The following is a 21,225-nucleotide window of genomic DNA, read 5'->3' on the forward strand; positions in this document are numbered from 1 at the left end:
CCCACTAGAATACAGGCCCCAAGAGGGCAGGGACCTTGCGAGCATCTGGCATACTACTGACACTTAGGAAATGCTTGTTGAATGATGAGTTAAATGAACAAGCGCGTGACTTCAAATCTTCACATAATCCTGTGACATAGGTGTTATTAACTCTATTGAATGACTAAGAAAACCAAGGTTCAAAAGGATAAGTAACACGCCAAAGAGGACAGAGCTAGGACGTGGTAGAGCCAGAGGCCGAAGGAAACTACACCTCTCCGCCGGGGCCTCTCCAGAGGCAACAGGTACCCAGCCGCGTGTTTCTTGAAAATGTCTATATCCTACATGGACGGGAGGTTTCCATGTCTTACCAGTAATGATAGTGTGCCTCAAACACTTCTTCCATGTCCCCTAGCCACCAAGTTGCTAACCCTTTGTGCCTGAGTGTCCTCACAGGGAAGGGATGGAACCGATCTCCGGCTCTGGAGTCCAGGTGACCCCAGGCTGGGGGGTCAGGAGGCCTTTGCTCTGTCTTGGCTCAGCTACTGGCAGGCTGAACAGTTTGGGGCAAGTCACAGCATTTCTCCAGGACGCAGGGATCTCATCTTGTGTAAAATGAAGGACCTTTAAGCTCCTTCTGATTCTATTGGGTGTGGTTTTACAAGATGACCCCAGTAAGGTCTACACACTGGCATTCTCTGCATGCCTCCCGGGCTCTGCTGGGCCCAGCGGGAGAAAGGGCTGAATGAGTTGGGTTCAGTGGGAACCCCCAAGTCAAGCACTTGCTGGTTTGCACTTAGCCAGGCTTCACCTGGGGCAGTCTCAGTGGAGAAGGTCAATATCTGAAGGTTCCTGAGCTGTCCTGTGGGTTGACAGCAGTTGGTTTTAAAGGCTGAGACTCCCAATTGCTTAAAATCAAGACAAACACGAGGCCATGGTTGAGCTGCTGTGGCCTGAGAGCTCGTGGCTAAGTGGGCTGAGGTCCCAGGCGTGGCCCCGTCTGTGCTAGAGAATGAAGGCCCGGCCCCTTCCATGGAGCGTGCACCACTGGACATGCGGGAACCCAAAGAGCAAGCACAAACAGAGCAGCACGAACACACTTCTATTACGAGCAAAACCCGAACACTGCAGACAGCACGCTTGCACGCCCCTCGAGCTCCAGTACCAGTTCCTCTCGCCTCAAGGCTACAAGTGAGCTGTGAGATATTCTTTTTCTTTTTTTTTTGCAACTTTCCTGTAACTATTTTTTAAATTCTTTATACAATTTTTTTAACATCTTTATTGGAGTATAATTGCTTTACAATGGTGTGTTAGCTTCTGATATTATTTCTTGAGTTATTTGCTTGAAACTTTTCACCAGCACTCAAAAGGTTCATAAAGGGGGGTAAAACACAATTAGCAAGAAAAACAGAGCATGTTGTCTAGGACTGGCTACAACAAAGTGAACATAACAAAGCACAAGGTAAAGAGCTTCCTTTTTCCTGCAATGAGTTGTTTTTAAGATAGTGTACTGGGAACATTTTAAAAGGGTGAATAATATGCATAAAACGCAAAAGAGTTTGGAAAACACTGTTCAGTTGACCTGATGGAATGGGAATGCAGCCTCGGCCTAACTAGCTGTGTCCAAGCTGCACCAAATTTGACACCCCCCAAGTCTCCCTGTCTATCTAGCCAGAGAGACAGCCCACATGGGCTGAGAGTGAAACAGACTTTCTTAAAAACATGTGCTCCTCGGGACTTCCCTGGCACTCCAGTGGTTAGGACCCAGTGCTTTCACTGCCGTGGCCTGCGTTCTATCCCTGGTCAGGGAACTAAGATCCCACAAGCCATGCGGCCAAAAAAAAGAAGGGCTTCTCTGGTGGCGCAGAGGTTGAGAGTCTGCCTGCCGATGCAGGGGACATGGGTTCGTGCCCCGGTCCGGGAAGATCCCACGTGCCGCGGAGCGGCTGGGCCCGTGAGCCATGGCCGCTGAGCCTGCGCGTCCGGAGCCTGTGCTCCACAATGGGAGAGGCCACAAAGGTGAGAGGCCCGCGTACCGCAAAAAACAAAACAAAAAAAGAAAAAGAAAGAAAGTGCTCCTTTAATCCTCTTAGAAGTCTGAGAGCTAAGGAAAAGAAAGGCAAACGGTTTTATTTAGCACTAATGACACTGGGGACACATTTTGTCAGAATTCAGTCCAAGAAATGTCATAGTCTGAATGCCAGATCAACAACCTAGAAAAAATCACTTTCCTTTATGTTCTTTTCAAGCCTGTGGAGAACGCTAATGCCATCCTGTGATGGCTGGGGGAAGCCCAGCTTCCTCACTCTAGAGTGTCTTCACTCCTGACCCGGCCAGCAGGGCCCAGGCCACCTGGGCCTTCTCCCACCTCTACCTCATCTCCCCTCTCCCCTTCTCAGGCCCCTGTGGGCTCCAGCCAGTGACTGCTGGGTCGATGTGCTTGAGGACCCACTAAGGCTCTGGGAAAGCGGAGGAGGGAGGTCTGCGGGGACGGGGGCTTTGATTTGACAGTTACGGCAAGAATTCATCTGGAAGGGGCTAGCAGAGGGCGGGCTGCTGGTCACCACAGGCCCAGGCTTTCGCCCGTCTCTTTCTGAGACAGTTGTCTTGTGACTCAGCTCAACGAGGAGGGAAAAACCATCTCTCAAGCTTGGAGCTTGGTCTCAATCCAAAGCTACTTACAACAATCTTGTTGTTTTGACTTTTGGAGCCAGAGGTAATGCTAGACTCTCAAGTTTGGCCGGAATGTTTTTATCAGCTCCAGTGAATCAACCCACCGCAGTGGGACATCCGGACGCCCAGCCCAGAGACAAAGCAAAGGTCTGATTTGGTGGTTGAGGCTCGGGTATAATAAGCAGACCCAAAGCTTTAAAGACTGTCTCTGCTTCAGCCATGTGATCTGGTGAAAACCCACAGGAAGTTCAGCGAACAGATGTAGGGCTCAACTGCAATAATTTTATTACCACAAAAGTTCAATGGAGTTTTCCCCCTTCCACCATTATATAGATAGCATCAGAAACTCGAGCAAGCCCCTGGCATGTTTCCAGAAAGTTTAGTGCAATTTAAAATCAAATAGCTATATAGCACATTACAAAAAATTCTTTCAAAGACCGTTTCAAGCCTCTGAACAGACAAGGGATGGGTGATGGTCAGTAGCTCGGCCGGCACTGCTGGGAGAGGGCGTGGGACAGGATGGACGAGGTGAGTTACTGCTGGCAGCACACACGTGGGCCGTGGTGGGCAGGTTCCATGCAGATGGAAAGTACCCTGTTTCGAGCTTCTGTCATAAGATATCCAGGTAGGCATTTACATACAATTATTTTATCCACAGGTGAATTTGGGATGAGCCAGTTTCCCTTCCATTCCTTCCCTCATTTACTCTCATTGTGTAAACGCTGGTCCTTCAGTGATGGGTCCTTAAACTAAACACTGGTAAGAGCCAACTATATACGAAGCACTGTGCTTGAGGCCGTAGAGGAAAGAAAGAGGAATAACTGCTGCTCCTCTAACAGGGGTTATAGTTTAGCAGAACGAACAAGAACAGTGGGAGCATGACACAACATGGAAGCGCACTGCCCCAGAAGGCGGCCCTCCCAGGCAGACTGGCCAACACTGGGGTTGGAAGACTGTAGGTGGCTTTGAACAGCAAACTCTAGGAGAAGCATCTATCTATATGATCAGTTCAGCTAAACTGAGCTTCCCTGGTGGTGCAGTGGTTAAGAATCTGCCTGCCAATGCAGGGGACACGGGTTTGATCCCTGGTCCGGGAAGATCCCACATGCCGTGGAGCAACTAAGCCTGTGAGCCACAGCTACTGAGCCTGTGCTCTAGAGCCCGTGAGCCACAACTACTGAGCCTGCATTCCACAACTACTAAAGTCTGCATGCCTAGAGCCTGTGCTCTGCAACGAGAAGCCACTGCAATGAGAAGCCCACACACCGCAAGAAGAGTAGCCCCCGCTTGCGGCAACCAGAGAAAAGCCTGTGCGCAGCAACAAAGACCCAACACAGCAAAAAATAAATAAAATAAAAATAATAATTCAGCTAAATTATGGTCTGAACAGGCCTGAGCTGCAGGCTCTTCTATGTGTGATGGAAAGAGCTGCAAATGGATCAAATATTATTACTTACTTGACAAAAAGGAGATAAGCACTGGTCTATGAATAACAGCAACACTGAATGTGGAGCAGTCCCATTTTATGCAAATCAGTTTCAAAATTAAATTCAAAATATAGAAAATTATAAAGGGCCATTGATTGAAAGTTACAAATGAAGAAATACAAAGCTAAAGTTAAGAAGCCCACCATGAGGTGGCTCAGAAGACAGTTATAATACCTTGCATATCTAAGAGCACGATGGCTGGCTGGGCAGTGGGGACCTCAGGGGCTCCCTGGGAAGTAAGTTACCACCAAGAAGAGAGCTACAAGGTGAGCGGACACCTGTCCTGAAAGCTCAGGCCAGGCGACCACCTCTGAATATTACAAGTGACACTAATGATGTCTGTGACTGGTGGCAAAAAAAAAAAAAAACTCTTAGGAAAACAGAGGATACAACAGAAGGTTGAACCCACACTTGTGAAGAGCTGTCCACCATCATGCCATCAGCCAGAATCTGAAGCCCACTGGAATCTGAAGCCTGAGCAAAATGTCCCTGTTAGACCCTTCTCTCACAGGTCCAGGTTAAGGTGGGTCATGAAAAGGAGGATGTCTTCAGTTTGAAATTTCTCTCTATTTTCTGGGGGTTGGTGGGGGGGGCCCAAAGGAGAAGGAAGTAAGGGCAGGTTCTCCCGCCACAGGGGAAGTTTGAGAAAGGCCTTGATAGATGGGTTATGACCTGTGGGGGAGGGACTGGGGGCAGGGAGGAAGTTGGCATTGCATGGAGAGAGACCCCTGTGAGCAAACAGCAAGGCCGAGGGCTCACCCGTGGGCCTGGAGAGTCGTGTGAGACCAGCGCCCAGGCTCGAAGGCCAGCAGCCGGGGACGCTGCTGGAAGGACAGCATGCAGACAGGGAGGGGCCTTGAAGGCCGGGACAACAAGTGTCCATTCAGTGAGCTTAGAGTTGAGACAATAGGTTCGATGCGGTTAGAAATGTCTAATTCAAAAGTCATTAGTTCGGGCTTCCCTTGTGGCGCAGTGGTTAAGAATCCGCCTGCCAGTGCAGGGGACATGGGTTCAAGCCCTGGTCTGGGAAGATCCCACATGCCATGGAGCAACGAAGCCCGTGCACCACAACTACTGAGCCTGTGCTCTAGAGCCCGCGAGCCACAACTACTGAGCCTGTCTGTGCTCTAGAGCCCATGAGCCACAACTACTGAGCCTGTGCTCTAGAGCCCGTGAGCCACAACTACTGAGCCTGTGCTCTAGAGCCCGCAAGCCACAACTACTGAAGCCCGTGTGCCTAGAGCCTGTGCTCTGCAGTAAGAGAAGCCACTGCAATGAAAAGCCTGCGCACTGCACTGAAGAGTGGCCCCCGCTCACTGCAACTAGAGAAAGCCACGCACAGCAACAAAGAAACAAAGCAGCCAAAAGTAAAATAAATTAAAAAAAAAAGGCATTAGAGCTGAGATGGCAGTGGAAGTTGCCAAGTGTGTAAACTCCTCAAGAAGACTGAGCTGCAGTATTGAGTCAAAGCCCCTGTTTTGAAGGCAAATCAATTCCAATTCAGAAGCCTGGGAAGAGGAGAATGTTTTGATTCCACGGTGGCAGATGAAGGGCAAAAGGAGAGAATTTACTGGCAGAACTTCTTGTGCTAAAAGCGAGCCCAGAGCGGGGGCCACAGATAATTGGAATTGCTTGCCCTTCCTGCAGTGGGCTCGTTATTTTGGACAGGACTCAGATACCTGGCCAAGAGAGTGAGATGTCAGAAAAATAAATGCATTACTATGAAATAGAAGTCTAAGTAGAATATAAGCTCCATGAGGGCAGGGATTTTTTTTTGTTCCCCACTGATGGATCTACCAGTGCTTAGAATATGGCCAGGGGCTTAACAGATATTTGTTGAGTGAGTGAATAAAGGAATGAATGAACAAAGAGGTAAAAATGGCTATTTGTAGAAAAACTAAGAGTTATGGGGGGCCGAAAATGAGTTGGGAAAATTGAGTCCTGCACTGGGTGAGTTAGTGGAATAACTGCCCAAATTTATTTGGGATAAAATGAGCCAAACTAGGCCCATGTCACTTTGAGAAGAAAATGAACTGACTTACTGGGATTTGGGGGCAATACTTCAAATCTAATGGATTAATTTACTTCTCAAATTGCCTGTTCTCCTTGCTTACCAGTATCCTACCACCGTCATATTGTCACTTACCTAGGAAAATCAGATCCCGAATAATGGATGACATTAATCTAGATGGTGATGGTCATATTTTATATTTCAATATATCTAATTATGGAACATAAAGTGAGCTCATGCACTAGTCATGAACTGATGTATAATATGTAAACAGAGACAAGTTCCATTTTTAATGAGTCCTTTGCTTTTTACTCTTGTCAAGACTGTAATATTTTTTTTTAAAAAAGGGGAGGACTGGGGCTTCCCTGGTGGCGCAGTGGTTGAGAGTCCGCCTGCCGATGCAGGGGACACGGGTTCGTGCCCCTGTCCCGGAGGATCCCACATGCCGCGGAGCGGCTGGGCCCGCGAGCCATGGCCGCGGAGCCTGTGTGTCCGGAGCCTGTGCTCCGCAGCGGGAGAGGCCACAGCAGTGAGAGGCCCGCGTACAGCAAAAAAAAAAAAAAGGGGAGGATATGGCCTCAAAATGTAACACGTAAGAGTCCTAACTACTGTGTCTGTGACAATATTTCTTTACACGAATTTTTTTTCAGATTAATATGTGAATTAAGTGGGAGTGTGAGATGCAGATTTGGAGAAAGATTCTGAATCATGTTTAGGCAAATTCTGGCAAAGCAAGGATCTCTGCCATGTATGAAATGTCCATGCTGGGAGTTACATGTGGGTGACATGTGGCGGGTATGGGGGCAAGGGCACATGAGAGGCTTTGCTGGCACGCCCCTGCCCAGACTGATGTGTCTCTGAGTGAAGGAGAGTTTGTGTGATTATATCAGGCGAGAAGACAGCCTTTGCCACAGTACGTCAGAGAGATATCCGGGAAACAGAATTCCTACTAAGACAAATGCACAGATAGGAAGTTGTCTTTCTTAAGAGTTATCTCCTTTGAACATTCTTAGGATTTACGTTATCAGCAAATATGACAGTTTTTCAAGCCTTCAAGGGGCATCACCCATTCTTAGAAAAGTCATGCCTTAATTATTCCTTAGCAAGAAGTTGAAATGAGGCTCTGAGAATCAACGTCCCATGTATCTACTATATAAGAGGGTTTTTTTCCTCTGCTTATGGAAAGAACAATCTATGCCCAGTGTTATATGAAAGCCTTGTGGTTGCTAAACCAGTGACGTTTTCGTCAATCTACTTGGAGAAAATCCCACTTAAATCCCATGATTCTAAAGGTAAGCATTTTACAACATAAAATTCAGTCTCAGTGCTTCCTGTGGCTGTATCTCCCAGTGATGCAAGCATGATCCGTGAGTGGAAGAGCCGGACCTGTGACTTCCTGTCAGATGCAACAGTCCTGGCCCCGTGGTTACTCCAACATGTGTGAGCAATGAATTAAAAGCACAAAATTAGTTTGTGTCCTTCTCTACAGTCATGAGGACTAACAAAGGGAATTAGGAAATGTAGAGGAAAAGGAACAGAAGCAGAATGCTCCAGATGATTCCTGATAATCCTATTTGCTGTTAGGAAGCGAGTCCACCTTAGATTTCACTCAGGGATGGTTATGTCAATGTCAGGCAGAGCAATCTAGAAGACGGGCTCCCCCAGCTTCAACTAGACAGGTCTAGGTCAGCTAGAAAAATTCGTATTACTTTCCTGAACCTTGACACTAAGGGATCCTGGAATCACAGAATATCAGCACTAGAAGAGGTTCCCAATTTTGAAAAGAAGGTACAAAAATGTACAAATAAAACCACAAAAATCCTTAACAGTCATTAGTCTACCAAGTTAACTGGAATTCATATTAAATAACTAGTGTATAAGTTGATTTCTTCAAGAAATTGTTCTAAGATAGGGAACACATTCATTACCTCAGCCCAAAACGCCCTCAGACTCAGGCTCGTTCCTTCTCGGGAAACAGTTGACACTTTCCAAAAATTAAAAAAAAAATGCTATTGATAAGATAGTTGTGTTTTTTACCTCCTTGAAGCTAGTAAACATATTATTAAGTGATTCAAAAGCTTGATTTGGTGTCATGCATCACATTGTAAGATATCGTCTCACTGTGGTCTTTTTTCTTTTTAATATAAATTTATTTATTTACTTATATATATATTTTATTTTTGGCTGCGTTGGGTCTTCGTTGCTGCATGCGGGCTTTCTCTAGTTGCGGTGAGAGGGGGTTACTCTTTGTTGCGGTGTGCGGGCTTCTCATTGTGGTGGCTTCTCTTGGTGCGGGGCACGGGCTCTAGGTGTGTGGGCTCAGTAGTTGTGGCTCGCAGGCTCTAGAGCGCAGGCTCAGTAGTTGTGGCGCATGGGCTCAGTTGCTCCGCGGCATGTGGGATCTTCCCGGACCAGGGCTCGCACCCGTGTCCCCTGCATTGGCAGGCGGATTCTTAACCACTGAGCCACCAGGGAAATCCTCACTGTGTTCTATTTGTAAAATAGCTATCAATTGTGAAATGCTCAATTGGTTGAAAACCTCAAGGCAGGAGATAAGCAATGAATGCATCAGAAAGAACAAATCAAAGCAGTTTGTCTAATTTTTCTCAGGGAAAACATGAACAGGAAGAAGCAAAGACAGAGCAAAGTGGGTGGTGGGGTACATCACTGACGGGCAGGAGGTGGAATGAGAGAAACACTAGCACAACACAGTTATGTGATTTGAGAACTAGGACCAAAAGAGAAAACGAAGGGGAACCTACCTGACTACACATTAAACTACAAAGCTAAAATACCTGAAATGGTGCAATGCTCCTCCCTCTAATCTGGACCATCACAGGTGCATATAATTTAGAATTTATACCTGCTATGTTATAATCACAGAAGAACTAACTAAAAGATCTGTATAAAATATCTCATCTATGGAATACAGGATACATTTTATTTTATAGTTTAAAAAAAAGTGGTTGTGGTTTTAAACTTCCAAAAGTTTTGAAAGTTTAAGATTTAGAAATTTCAAAATACGCACAAGTACGTGAAAGGGCCAGAGGCTCCCACATTCACCAGATTTCTCCCTCCTCTCTTCTCACTCCATCTTAATCAGTTAACCAACCTGTTATGTGGAAAACACTGTGGGGTACGGCAAGTATAAAGCAAAGTTCAGACTCTCAACGGGCTGAAAGTCTAGTAAGGAGAAAAAATGTAAATGTACAAACTAAACATTTAAATATCAATCTCATTGTTAAATACCGAGAAGACTGATATAGAGAGTGAACTACTGAAAAGTTTTCAGCAGGAAGAGATCAATACATCTGTCACGTCTGGGCCAGTCTTCATGGAGGCACGGGGACCTAGGCTGTACAGGCATGTAGAGAAGGGGCGAGGAAGCCACTTCAGGCAGGGACAAGCAAGGCAAGAATGAAGAGTGCGTTCAGGGGCTGGGGGGCAGACAGCAGGCAAAGGGACACGGGGGTAGGCAGTGAGGGCTGAGGTTCTTAAGGTGGACTGGGCTCAGAGCTTCAATTGTACTTTATTCTTCCTGGACTCTTCAGGCATCAGGGTATCAGGCTGTGAAGAACGTAAGAAGAGTGGTGAAGTTTATTCAAATGACTGGGGGTAGAGATGGCAGTGATAACGGTGATATATACGTGTTGTGTGTGTGTGTGTGACATTTCCCCCCACAAACTACACCCATTCCCTCTCACCGCCCAAATTCGCGTTAGAGAAATGAGATCCACAGACCAGTAGCAACACCATCCCCCGGGTAGGCACTTGTTAGAAATGCAAATTCTTGGGTCCCAAATATTCTGTGATCCAGGAAGGAAGAAGGGAAAGAAGGACCTGAGAGAAAAGGAATTTCAATCCTGGAGGAGCCACGTGTGGGAGTAAAGTTCTCACCAATCGGGAGGGGTGGAGACTGCAGAAGGGCAAAGGCATCCCAGCACGGTGGGGTTGGAAGGACTCAGACAGCATCTTGACAGCTCCCTCAACCGGCATGTGGGGAAACTGAGGCTTACAATAACAATCATTTATTTCAGGTGGCAAGACTAAAACATGGCAGAGACCTAACAAGAAATAAGTATCCTGGGCCACGGGTTGTGCTGGCCCTGAGACACAGATAGAAGCTGGGAACCATCTGTGTGGAGCCTGAAAACAAAGTGAACGTAATTAGGGAGAAAAAAAAGGGAAAGGATGATAAAAAAAAAATGGTGCTTCAAGACGATCTAGTAAGTGCAAATTTTGCTAGGAGCTTCCGAGTTCCACCAGTATGCAAGCATTTCACAAGTAACTAATGACTCTTAGGTTCCTGGTGTCTTCAATGATGCTGATGTTTTTTTGTTTTTTTGTTTTTTTTGCGGTACGCAGGCATCTCACTGTTGTGGCCTCTCCCATTGCGGAGCACAGGCTCCGGATGCGCAGGCTCAGCGGCCATGGCTCACGGGCCCAGCCACTCCGCAGCAATGTGGGATCCTCCCGGACCGGGGCACAAACCCGTGTCCCCTGCATCGGCAGGTGGACTCTCAACCACTGCGCCACCAGGGAAGCCCGATGATGCTGACGTTAACAGGAGACAGATTCAGAATACGAAGCGTCAAGAGCTCTTTCTAACCCACGGTAGTAACGTTCTCTTTGGCTTGAAGTTCTAAATGGGTCATGTAGGATCTTACTCGCGGCCCATCTTCTTAATAGCTCAGTGCTACATGCACAACTCCCCCAAAGTGCAGAGTGGCTAAACAGGCAAATTGTTCATGGGCTTTGGGTTGACAATTTTAATTCCATTACTTGGACAAAGGTCTCCCTGCAGTGAGAACGGGAAGGCAAAGATTATGACAAGCTGAAGAATGGAAAAGGCTAGACAAAGAAATGTTTCCCTCTAGGATTCCAAGAAATACCCTGGGAGGGCTTATACAGAATGAATGAACCAGCGGCCAGTGGCTGACCACTAAGTAACAAGCACCTCTGCTCTGCCCCCCTCAGCAGCCCCCCCCCCCCGCCGCCACCCGCACTCCCCGCCAGCCAGTGATTGCGCTGGTGCTGGCCCTGCTGTGAGGGTAGAGAGGGACTCCCAGGCCAGCCAGCAAATGAGAAATGCGGGGGTGGGGGGGGCTGAAGAAGACGTCAGAGTTTCCCAAGTCATTCCAGTCACCTTCCCATTTCTTCAGCTACCACTCTCTGTTCCCACTCCCCTGAAATAGAGGCAGGACCTTTAAGACAATTCAGAGACCTGACAGCCACACAGCAGGCTCAGGGTCCTTCTTTATTCTAGCACCACAGTGAAATAGAACTAAACAGCCCACTAAAGAGAAGGTATTTTTATTGTCAATATTATGGCAGAAAAGAAAAATACTTCAAATTCTCTGCTATCCAAAACCAACACAGAGAGAGGATACTAAACAAGGCACAGGTGATGTGATCACAAATCAAATATGACCTGGATCTCAGATCACATGCCACTGAGGAGGACACTCACGGAAAGCTAATGAACGTGAAGACGTTAACACTTGGAAGCTGAAACACAGATCAAGTCTTCCATTTACAAAAGCCTATTCTTTGCCATTCCTGAATCCTGCTTTTACCCTTTCCTATACCGAAAAGCACAGGTTTTAAGTCTCATGTCTTAGTGTGTTGTTAGAAGTTTAAAAACTGGCCCCCGTATCTAAAATGGAGTATTGTGCAGGCTTCAGGGCAGGCTGGAAATTTAACTGCACTGGTATACATGCACGTGACTTCGATTTTTTTCCCATAATTTTCTTATGAAGGGAATGCTTTACAACTTTATGAATAAGCAATAACACTGCAGGCAGATTAAAAAAAAAAAGTATGCTCAGAGGTGGCAAAACAGTAATAACCACCAGGACCAGGAGGCCCAGAAAAGAGTGACTCTACACGCTGTGAAGAGGGCTGCTCCCGGAGCCCCAGGCTTTCTGCTGACACGGCTCATGTCCTGGGTCAAAGCATCACATCTACCCTTTCACCTCTGTACAGTCTTGAAAAGGGGTATTTTGCAAACTGGAAATGTAAAATAAAAGGGACTGTCCTGGGGCTTCCCTGGTGGCGCAGTGGTTAAGAATCCGCCTGCCAATAGAGGGGACATGGGTTCGATCCCTGGTTGGGGAAGATCCCACATGCCGTGGAGCAACTAAGCCCATGAGCCACAACTACTGAGCCTGCGCTCTAGAGCCCGCGAGCCACAACTATTGAGCCCACGTGCCACAATTACTGAAGCCTGCTCGCCTAGAGCCCGTGTCCGCAACGAGAAGACACTGCAATGAGAAGCCTGCGCACCGCAACGAAGAGTAGCCCTCGTTCACCATAACTAGAGAAAGTCCGTGCACAGCAATGAAGACCAAACGCAGCCAAAAATGAAAGAAAGAAAGGAAGGAAGGAAGAAAGAAAGAAAGAAAAGAAAAGAGAAAAGAAAAAAAAAAAAGGAGTGTCCTTTGTATATGGAGGCCATAGTCCCGGCCCTCAGCCTCGTTAATGCAGATCCTTTTAGGTGTGCGTTTTTCTCTGATCCAGCCACACACCTTCAAAAGGGACTGGTTTCTTTACTGGCTTGTGGCCCCAGAACAGGGAGGGGGACCAGGTAGTGATAAGCGACTGTCATGAAACATTCTAACCCACGGCTTTCTCAGCCACCCCCAGACCCCTTCCTCCACACTTTGAAGAAGCTGGAACTTCATCCTTCGTCTGGGCCCTCACACTTCTGTCCACCACTAAATGACACTATTTTTTAAAAACCTTATAAGGATGCAGGCTCTTCTGGAATTCCTCCAATTTCAAAGTTTCACTCTCAAGTTCTTGAAAATGAGGGCAGTTCCTGAAAGGCAGGTATAGCAACCGAGGACAGAAGGAAAATCATAAATTGCTTATTAGTCAAAAGAACTGTGCTAAAGATGCTGCAGCTATATTTAAGCCCCATTAGGTGCAAAGCAACCTGAATAAAAGATTCAAATGTGTTTTGAGCTGAATGGAAATTCTAAAACTGAGGAAAAAGAGATAAATCATCTGCAAGTCTTAAATAGCAGGACATGTACCCAGAGGGCCAAAGACCTGGGGATAATGGTGGTCAGAAAGAGCAAGGCAAGGAGGCTGGGAGTTGTGCTTGTTCCTGTTTTCTCTGTGGCAGTGGCTCTGTGTGCTGTGGGGACAGGCAGAGGTGGGACAAATGCAAATACCAACTGAGGGGGCTGGCTTGGGCCTCGGGGACCCCCTGCCCTCTGTCATTCACAGTCTGAAAGCCTAGACTGGGCCAGGCAGGTCATTTGGACTCCGGTCCCTTTTAATTCCCCAGTTCAGGCAGACTGGAGATTGTAAAAGGCGGGCAGTTGGTACTTAATGCTCCTCATGGCAGTGGTCATAGCTACCAATTATTTGAAACTGAAATAAACACTATGATAAGGAAGCATGAACCTTTAAGACTAATATGTCTCTCTCCCATCTAGGCTCTGACGGGTATAATGGAGGGAAAATTCAGGATGTCTGAATTTTAGACTTGGCTCTGACACTAACAAACTTGGACAAATAACGTCACCCCTTTGACACTTAGTTACCTCATCTGTAAACCATTACTGCTGATGAGGCCTGCTCTGCCAGTGGCGGGGAGCTGATGTTTAAGTGACTCACGCGGGGCTGGGGGCCCAAAAAGGGCCAGACAGGGCTGCTGGGCCGATCCTTGCCTTGTCCACAGAAGCAATGCCACAGAAGGGCCATAAAAGAGCACGTCTCCTGCCCTGTGACAAAGGTCACACAGCCAAAGGAAAACTGGGAATAGAGGGACCTCTCCTTTTTCCATTTTGGTTGGTTGCTTGGTCTGTCTATCTATCTATTTTTCAAAGCAATGCCTCAGAAGGCAAGTAAAACATCTGTAGGTGAAGCATTTGAAGATCTGTAGTCATTTCCAAAACATGACAATGGTTTACGAGAAGGAGTCTTATGTTTTATAACACAGGCTCTAATTATTCCAAATTTACATATTTCAATAAAGAAACATGCATTGTTGGGACTTCCCTGGTGGTCCGGTGGGTAAGACTCCTCGCTCCCAATGCAGGGGGTCCAGGTTCGATCCTTGGTTGGGGAACCAGATCCCACATGCATGCTGCAACTAAGAAGTCCGCATGCCGCAACTAAGAAGTCCGCATGTTGCAACTAAAGATCCCACATGCTGCAAGGAAGATACTGCATGCTGCAACTAAGACCCGGCGCAGCCAAAATAAATAAATAAAAATAAATAATAAATAAAATAAATATTAAAAAATAAAGAAACATGCATTGCTTATCTCTTAATTTACTTTCAGGGACTAACCACGGATAACTCAGTTTGTTATACACTGCAAGCATGAACATTACCTAAAATTGGAATTAACCTTGAAAATGTTCCGAAACATTTTAAAGGATATTTCTAAGGGAAATTCTAAATCTAAATAATCAACATACTATATTTTAGAACTTGGATATAGGGAACATTTAAATAATAAAACACTCTTTTATATTTGGGGTTTATTTAGAGAAAGGAATGTAGAACATATGTTTCATTTTCTTAAAAAATCAAAATTTGGGACAAGTAAGAAAACAAGGTGGAACTATAAATTTTCCCTAAAGAGAACTATTGTATGCTCAGCATGAAAGGGATGACATCTGAGTTCCAGGCTTTTAAACTACTGCTTTACTTTCTTAAGGAAGAGAGAATGTTGTGCGTTATTGAGAGTAATTTACACTGTTGATACATCTTGCACCGTTTCTCCATCCCAGTGAACATACAAAACACTTTCTGATGAAGGATGTTAAGATAAAACTTCTGATTAAATCCCTCTTGTAAGGTGACCTGTTCACCCATGCATCCTTCCTTCCTTTGTGTTAATATTTACATTTTAATCACAACCACCGATGATTTAACAAATACGGTATTTTAACACAATGGTGGATACAAAAATAATGGTCTCCTTTGCCATCTGGCTGATGGGTCTGCATAATCTGTTGTGACTATACCAAGAGCCCAACCAAATGGCTGACTCCTGGCTGTTTTCCTGGTTGTTCCGGTGGTCAGAGCTGCAGCAATGCAATGTGAGGCACAGATGGCGGCCACATAGTGCTGCCGTGAGGGCGCTCGGCTGGGAGGCCAAGCTGAAGGCTTCCTCAGTCCCAGCCAGGGTCCAGCGTCTCCCCCAGCATTTTATTGGAGACGCCCACATACAAAGCAGTGGAGAGAATAGTGTGCCCTGGGCATCACGGTCAACTTATGGCCATTCTTGCTTCAGCTACCTCAAACTTCCCACCTCTGGGTTATTTTGACACCGGGCTTATAATTTTATCCCTAAATGTTTCTTTTCTTTTTATAAAAAGATTAATTAATTATTTATTTTTGGCCGCGTTGGGTCTTCGTTGCTGTGCACGGGCTTCCCCCAGTTGCAGCGAGTGGGGGCTGCTCTTTGTTGCAGTGCACTGGCTTCTCACTGCGGTGGCTTCTCTTGTGGCGGAGCACAGGCTCTAGGTGCGTGGGCTTCAGTGGCTGTGGCACGTGGGCTCAGTAGTTGTGGCTCGTGGGCTCTAGAGCGCAGGCTCAGTAGTTGCGGCGCATGGGTTTAGTTGCTCTGCGGCATGTGGGATCTTCCCGGATCAGGGCTTGAACCCGTGTCCCCTGCATTGGCAGGTGGATTCTTAACTGCTGCACCACCAGGGAAGTCCCTTTATCCCTAAGTATTAACCTGTATATTATCAAACAGGTAAGAACTTTTTGCTCTACTTTTAAGATAACTCAAAATTAAGTTACAGAGTGTTCCTTAGTATCATAAAAGTATTTGATCAAAAATATGTCATATAGTCCCTGGGCTCAAGTAATCTTAACAATTACTTGGACAGTTAAGATGAATGCAAATGAAAAACAGAAGCACTAAAAAGCAATTCTCCAATATAACATATTGTTAGACTAAGCAATGTACTAATTGCCAGTCCTGACTTAGATGGATTTTAGGATGTGCACAAACAATCCAAGTGACCTCCTAGGTTCATCTGCTTCCTCTCCTTTACACAAACCATCAGCCTCTGCCAAAATGAACTCCCTGACATCCTCTGCAAACTCCAGGCAATACCCCTCTCCATGCTGCTCCATTTCTCAGACTGCTCTTTATAGCTAAGATGTCCTTCCCACCACATTATCATTTCCTACAGAGCTGGCTCAAATGTTTCCCCTCCTCCTCTTGGTCCCCTCCAGTGCTCGGTGTCTGCCTGCCCACCCACAGGCATCTGTCTGTATACTTCCCAAAAGGTGCCTAGACTGGATACGGGTTTGTATATGGTTTTCACTCGCTACCGGATATAAATGTTTTGAAGGCAGGCTTTGCTGAGTGAGGAACGTACCCACCCGTCAGGAGCTATGGAGGCTTAGGAGAGACACAGACTCTGTGCATGAGGCTGATGCAACGGTGTATCTGAGTAGTCCTGAAGGAGAGGGGAGAGGTGGGAAAGTATTCCAGGCAGAAGAATTATTCAGAAGCCTGGCCAAACAAGAAAATGACTCGAACCCTCCCATATAATTGACCCCTCTGAGGAGCTCCTGGGTGCACGTGAGGGCTGCATCAGCAGTGATGAATTCTGATCATGGGGGACTTCCCTGGCAGTCCAGTGGTTAGGATTCCACACTTCCACTGCAGGGGGCTCGGGTTCGATCCCTGATCAGGGAACTAAGATCCCGCGTGCCACGTGGCCAAAAAAAAAAAAAAAAAAAATCTGATCATCGTTCTCTGTGGCTTAAAGAGATCCTTGATGGCTTCTCAATGAAAACTACTGCCATAGAAGACACCAAAAAGAAAAGACAGAGACTCTGCACCAAGGTGTTTATAACCTACACCTGGAGATAAAACATCTATAGAAATAACTATAAGACAAGGTAGAAGTGGTAAGTATCATGTGAAGTATACAGATAAGCAAATTATGGGAGTCCAGGGAAGGGAGAAATTACTTTAAATGGGGGCATCAAGAAAGACTTCAAGGAGGAGGTGGCAATTGAGTGGTCTGTACACAATGGGTAGAAGCCGGGCATGTGAAGGTAGGAGGAAGGGCACTCGGGGCAGAGGGGTAACAGAAGAAAAGGCATGGAGGCAGAAAAGCACAAGGGTGCCCAAGGACCAGCCGGTGTTCAGGCTGTTTGGAAAACGGGGAATAAGAGTGGGAGTGATGTGAAAGAAAGCTTAAAGGCAGGTTTATGGATCCTTACTGAGCCTGATTCTAGACTTTAGTCTGTGCAAAAGGAGCCACTACGCGTATGTGAGCAGCGCAGTGACCAGGGCCTTAATGCCGCTGTGGAGGATTACTTGGGAAGCAACGTGACCCATTTGATTGAGGTGGGTGGTGAAGCAAGCCCCAAGAGAGAAGAAGCTGGGTGACTAGAGCAGGGGTTGAGGCTACGGGATGAGGGCCTGAACCTGAGATGACGGTGGGAACAGCGGAAGGGATGGATAGAGGAGAAGGGGGGACGCCACCCGGGTGAGGGAGGGAGGGAGGCTTGACCACTCTTCACGGCTGCCCCTCCCCAGAAAGGGAGATGAGCGCTCAGAAGCGACAGATCTAGAAATAAATCCAAGAGTCTCCTCTGTTGATGATCCTATGTTGAGTCCAATGACCTCTGTTACTTTTGTTTTTCACTAGAAACAAAGGAGCAGACAAATAAAATCCGGTTCCATTCTCCGTCTGGCTCCATACTAATGAGTCTTTATCTTTGTGATATGGTTTCTTCGAGCCGGAGCCCAGTTTGCCTCTGGGAAACGGTCTCTGCACAGCTGACTTCACAGTCTTTATATTTAGGTCAGCAGTAGCTGCTGACACCAGCCCCCAGTCCCGAAAGCTTCACAGATTAAGCACGCTGTCTGGAAGGGTTTATCACCATTCTGATTTTCTGGCTTCTATCTTTGAAAGTTAGAAAAGGGAAACAGAGCCTAGAAGGAAGTCGCAGTACCTATTTCTGAAGGGAGAGTTTTCCTTAATTTCGTCCATTTCAACCTTTGATCATCAGCCTGTGAATATTGAGAGCAGTAATCACCGCTTAGGAACAAGGAGAGCCTGGCTGTGAACGACTAACTTTCTGATTCCAGTTCAGGAAAATGCACCCATATCTAGCTCAGGTTTCAGGACCTGTTGACAAATGTCCTGGTCAGTCCCCAGGCCTTGACTCTAACATTTCCAAGGCCTGCAGATGCACAGTGACTGATGGACAGTCCTCCTGCCGGAAGCCTGAGCCAGGAAACTACCTCCCACGTTTGGGGAAAAACAGCGAGCCCGGAAGGTTCCAGGGACGAGAGTTAAACTGGATTGGACTCAAGGTGCTTCATGGCACCCCGTTTCCCATGCTCGGAACACACGTGGATAGTCACATTGCTTGACATCTGTTCTCCCCCAACTCTGTCCTTAAAATTATTTGAAAAGAAAAGAGGAGTCCTTAGGACAGACTAGGGTCAAGGGTTCCAGCTTAGAAAAACCAATTCCAATGACAGGTTCATCCTCTATACAAAGTTTAGGAAAATGTGCACGCAAATTTCATCCCCAGGATTCTGCCCCATTGCATTTCCTTTTTTACTTCTGGAAATCAGGGATGGGAGTGGAGTGGGTGACAGGAAGGAGGAGATTAGAATAAACTTGGAAAGCCAGTAAGGTAACCTGACTTCATCTAAGGGCAAAAGGTAACAAAATTCCCTCGTAGGAGCTTTCTGTATCTGGAATATTCTGTCATCATCAGTTTTTACTCATCTCTCATTTCCCCTTTCCCCAGTGTGACAAACTTTAGATTGAACTAGACCCCTACTAATTGGAACTTTCATGACAGCACACTTATTTTTAGGACAAAGAAACAAGAGAATGAGCACACAGTAAATTAAAAAACACAACATACTTCCAAGGAACCCTCCCACTAAGATTATGATATACTCTGCATGATTTCTCACACCTTACACAGGCTTATACACAGAGAACTCATATTACAAGGGTGATGGAAACACAATAAGATTCTGAATTATCCACAAGAGATAAAAAGCAACACGTTCCTCATCTATGCCTAAAGAACTTCCCTCCGAACTATAAAAAGCTTTAGGATGTAAGTGGTATTGAGGGTGTAGTTTGTAAGTAAATGAATATATAGACAGAACTGAAGAAACAGTATGTAAATGAAAGACACTATATCACAGAGCCAAGAAGCTGAGTGTTGTGGTTTAGGACAGTTCTTGACCCAGAGGAGCCTCCGGTCTAGGGGACAGCCATGACACAGTGATAATTCAAGTGGGAAGGGTTCTAATGGCTGGGCTAACAAAGTGGTGGGGAAAGGCTTTGCTGAGGAGGTGATAATTTCTACATCCTGAGAGAAAGGAGTGAGTTTTGACAGGGAGGAAGCACTTTAGACATTGGGAAAAAATACAAATAGGATCATATATGCAAAAATAGCAGAAACTTTATCTTTAGAGGGGAGATAGTAAAACTGGTCACTCCCCAAAGGACTAGGTTTTTAAAAAATTTTGTTTCATACGTCTTATAAACTAATAGTTCATAATTTATAAACCTTTTATAGACTCTTATCATAAAATGGTATACTTTATAAAAAAAAATTATCAGAACTGCAATGCCTAGAAAAGCAGCCTTTTAAGGGAGATTCCAGCTTGGAAATATAAATTCTATGATTTCAAAATGGGATGTTTAATAAACCTGGTCAATAAAAATTAACTTCTGAGATTTCAATTATTTTAAATTACTCTTTTTATCTATTCTCCCAAAAGCCATTTATCATTTACAAAGAAAATGTCTTTGAAAATAAACATGCAAAAATTTATATCAAATATATAATTCTGAAAATAGATTAATTTTTGTGAAGTCCTCCATAACAAGCTCTGACTTCACATTCCCTAAAGAAATTGTTAACAGTAAGAAATTTTACGTTCACTTTTTTTTTTTTTAATTTATTTATTTTTTTGCGGTACACGGGCCTCTCACTGTTGTGGCCTCTCCCGTTGTGGAGCACAGGCTCCGGATGCGCAGGCTCAGCGGTCATGGCTCACGGGCCCAGCTGCTCCGCAGCATGTGGGATCTTCCCGGACCGGGGCACGAACCCGTGTCCCCTGCATCGGCAGGCGGACTCCCAACCACTGCGCCACCAGGGAAGCCCCCTACGTTCACTTTTTGAGGGCCACTCTGAATTTTTAGCTATGATCCATTTCATGAAATACTACTCGAAAGTTAAAAATAATAAAAAAAACTATAGTAGGCTGATTGATGCAAGGGAATTTTTAGGCTTTGCACTCATATGTAGAGAGGCTAACATGTATTTGTGATCTCCAGCAAGAGTGTATTAAGTTCTACTAACAAATCTTCTGGGACACCATATTCTAAATATACATTTTTCCTTTAGACTTCTAAATCCGCAATTGAAATAAATTTAGTTTTAATTTTTCCCATGTTCAAAACTGTAGTTTCTCTCTTAAAAAAAAAGCAACAACTTTTATTATGGAAAATTTCACACACACACACACACACACACACACACAGAGAATAGTATAATGAACCCAATGTATCTACCGGCTAGCTTCAAAATTATCAACAGCTTGCCCAAATTCTTATCCACCATATTTAAAAATATAACCACAGGGCTTCCCTGGTGGCTCAGTGGTTGAGAGTCCGCCTGCCGATGCAGGGGACATATATATATATATATATATATATATATATATATATATATATATATATATATATATATATATATAAAAACCACAGTAATGTGTCAGAATTGAAATAGTTAAAATAATTACTATTATATAATACCTATCAGTGTGTATAGGTCTCCAAATGTCAAAAAGGCCTTTTTGCAGTTGGCTTATTTGAATCAGGATCCAATGTCTACACATTAAATTTTTTTCGTTTTCATTCTTTCAAGTATTTATTAACCACCTGATAAGCATTAGGCGATGTGCTACGTGCTAATCCCAATTTTATTTAACAGTTTTATTTTCTCTTTACTTTCAAATGTTGTTTTGTAATTCAACCCTTGGTTGCTTTTTATCTAGCTGGTATTAATCTGTAGTCATAACCAAGAATTGACTCTTA

General features: G+C 45.3%; 1 protein-coding gene across 3 annotated transcripts in view; it reads right to left on the reverse strand.

Annotated features, from left to right (window-relative positions):
* The window catches only part of DYM (dymeclin), a 384,724-nt gene that overhangs the window by 7,415 nt on the left and 356,084 nt on the right, over positions 1 to 21,225 (reverse strand). Inside the window, exon 17 of one of the 3 annotated variants that reach the window (XM_081253058.1) lies at positions 9,529 to 9,717. The exons of the other annotated variants lie outside the window; for them this stretch is intronic. Coding sequence (XP_081109184.1) covers positions 9,661 to 9,717 — 57 coding nt within the window. The 3' untranslated portion in view covers positions 9,529 to 9,660. Of the gene's footprint in view, positions 1 to 9,528; positions 9,718 to 21,225 lie in introns of those variants that run through there. 3 annotated transcript variants of the gene reach the window in all.

The sequence above is a fragment of the Mesoplodon bidens genome (assembly GCF_964165515.1).
Source record: "Mesoplodon bidens genome assembly, chromosome: 13".
Lineage (NCBI taxonomy): Eukaryota > Metazoa > Chordata > Mammalia > Artiodactyla > Ziphiidae > Mesoplodon > Mesoplodon bidens.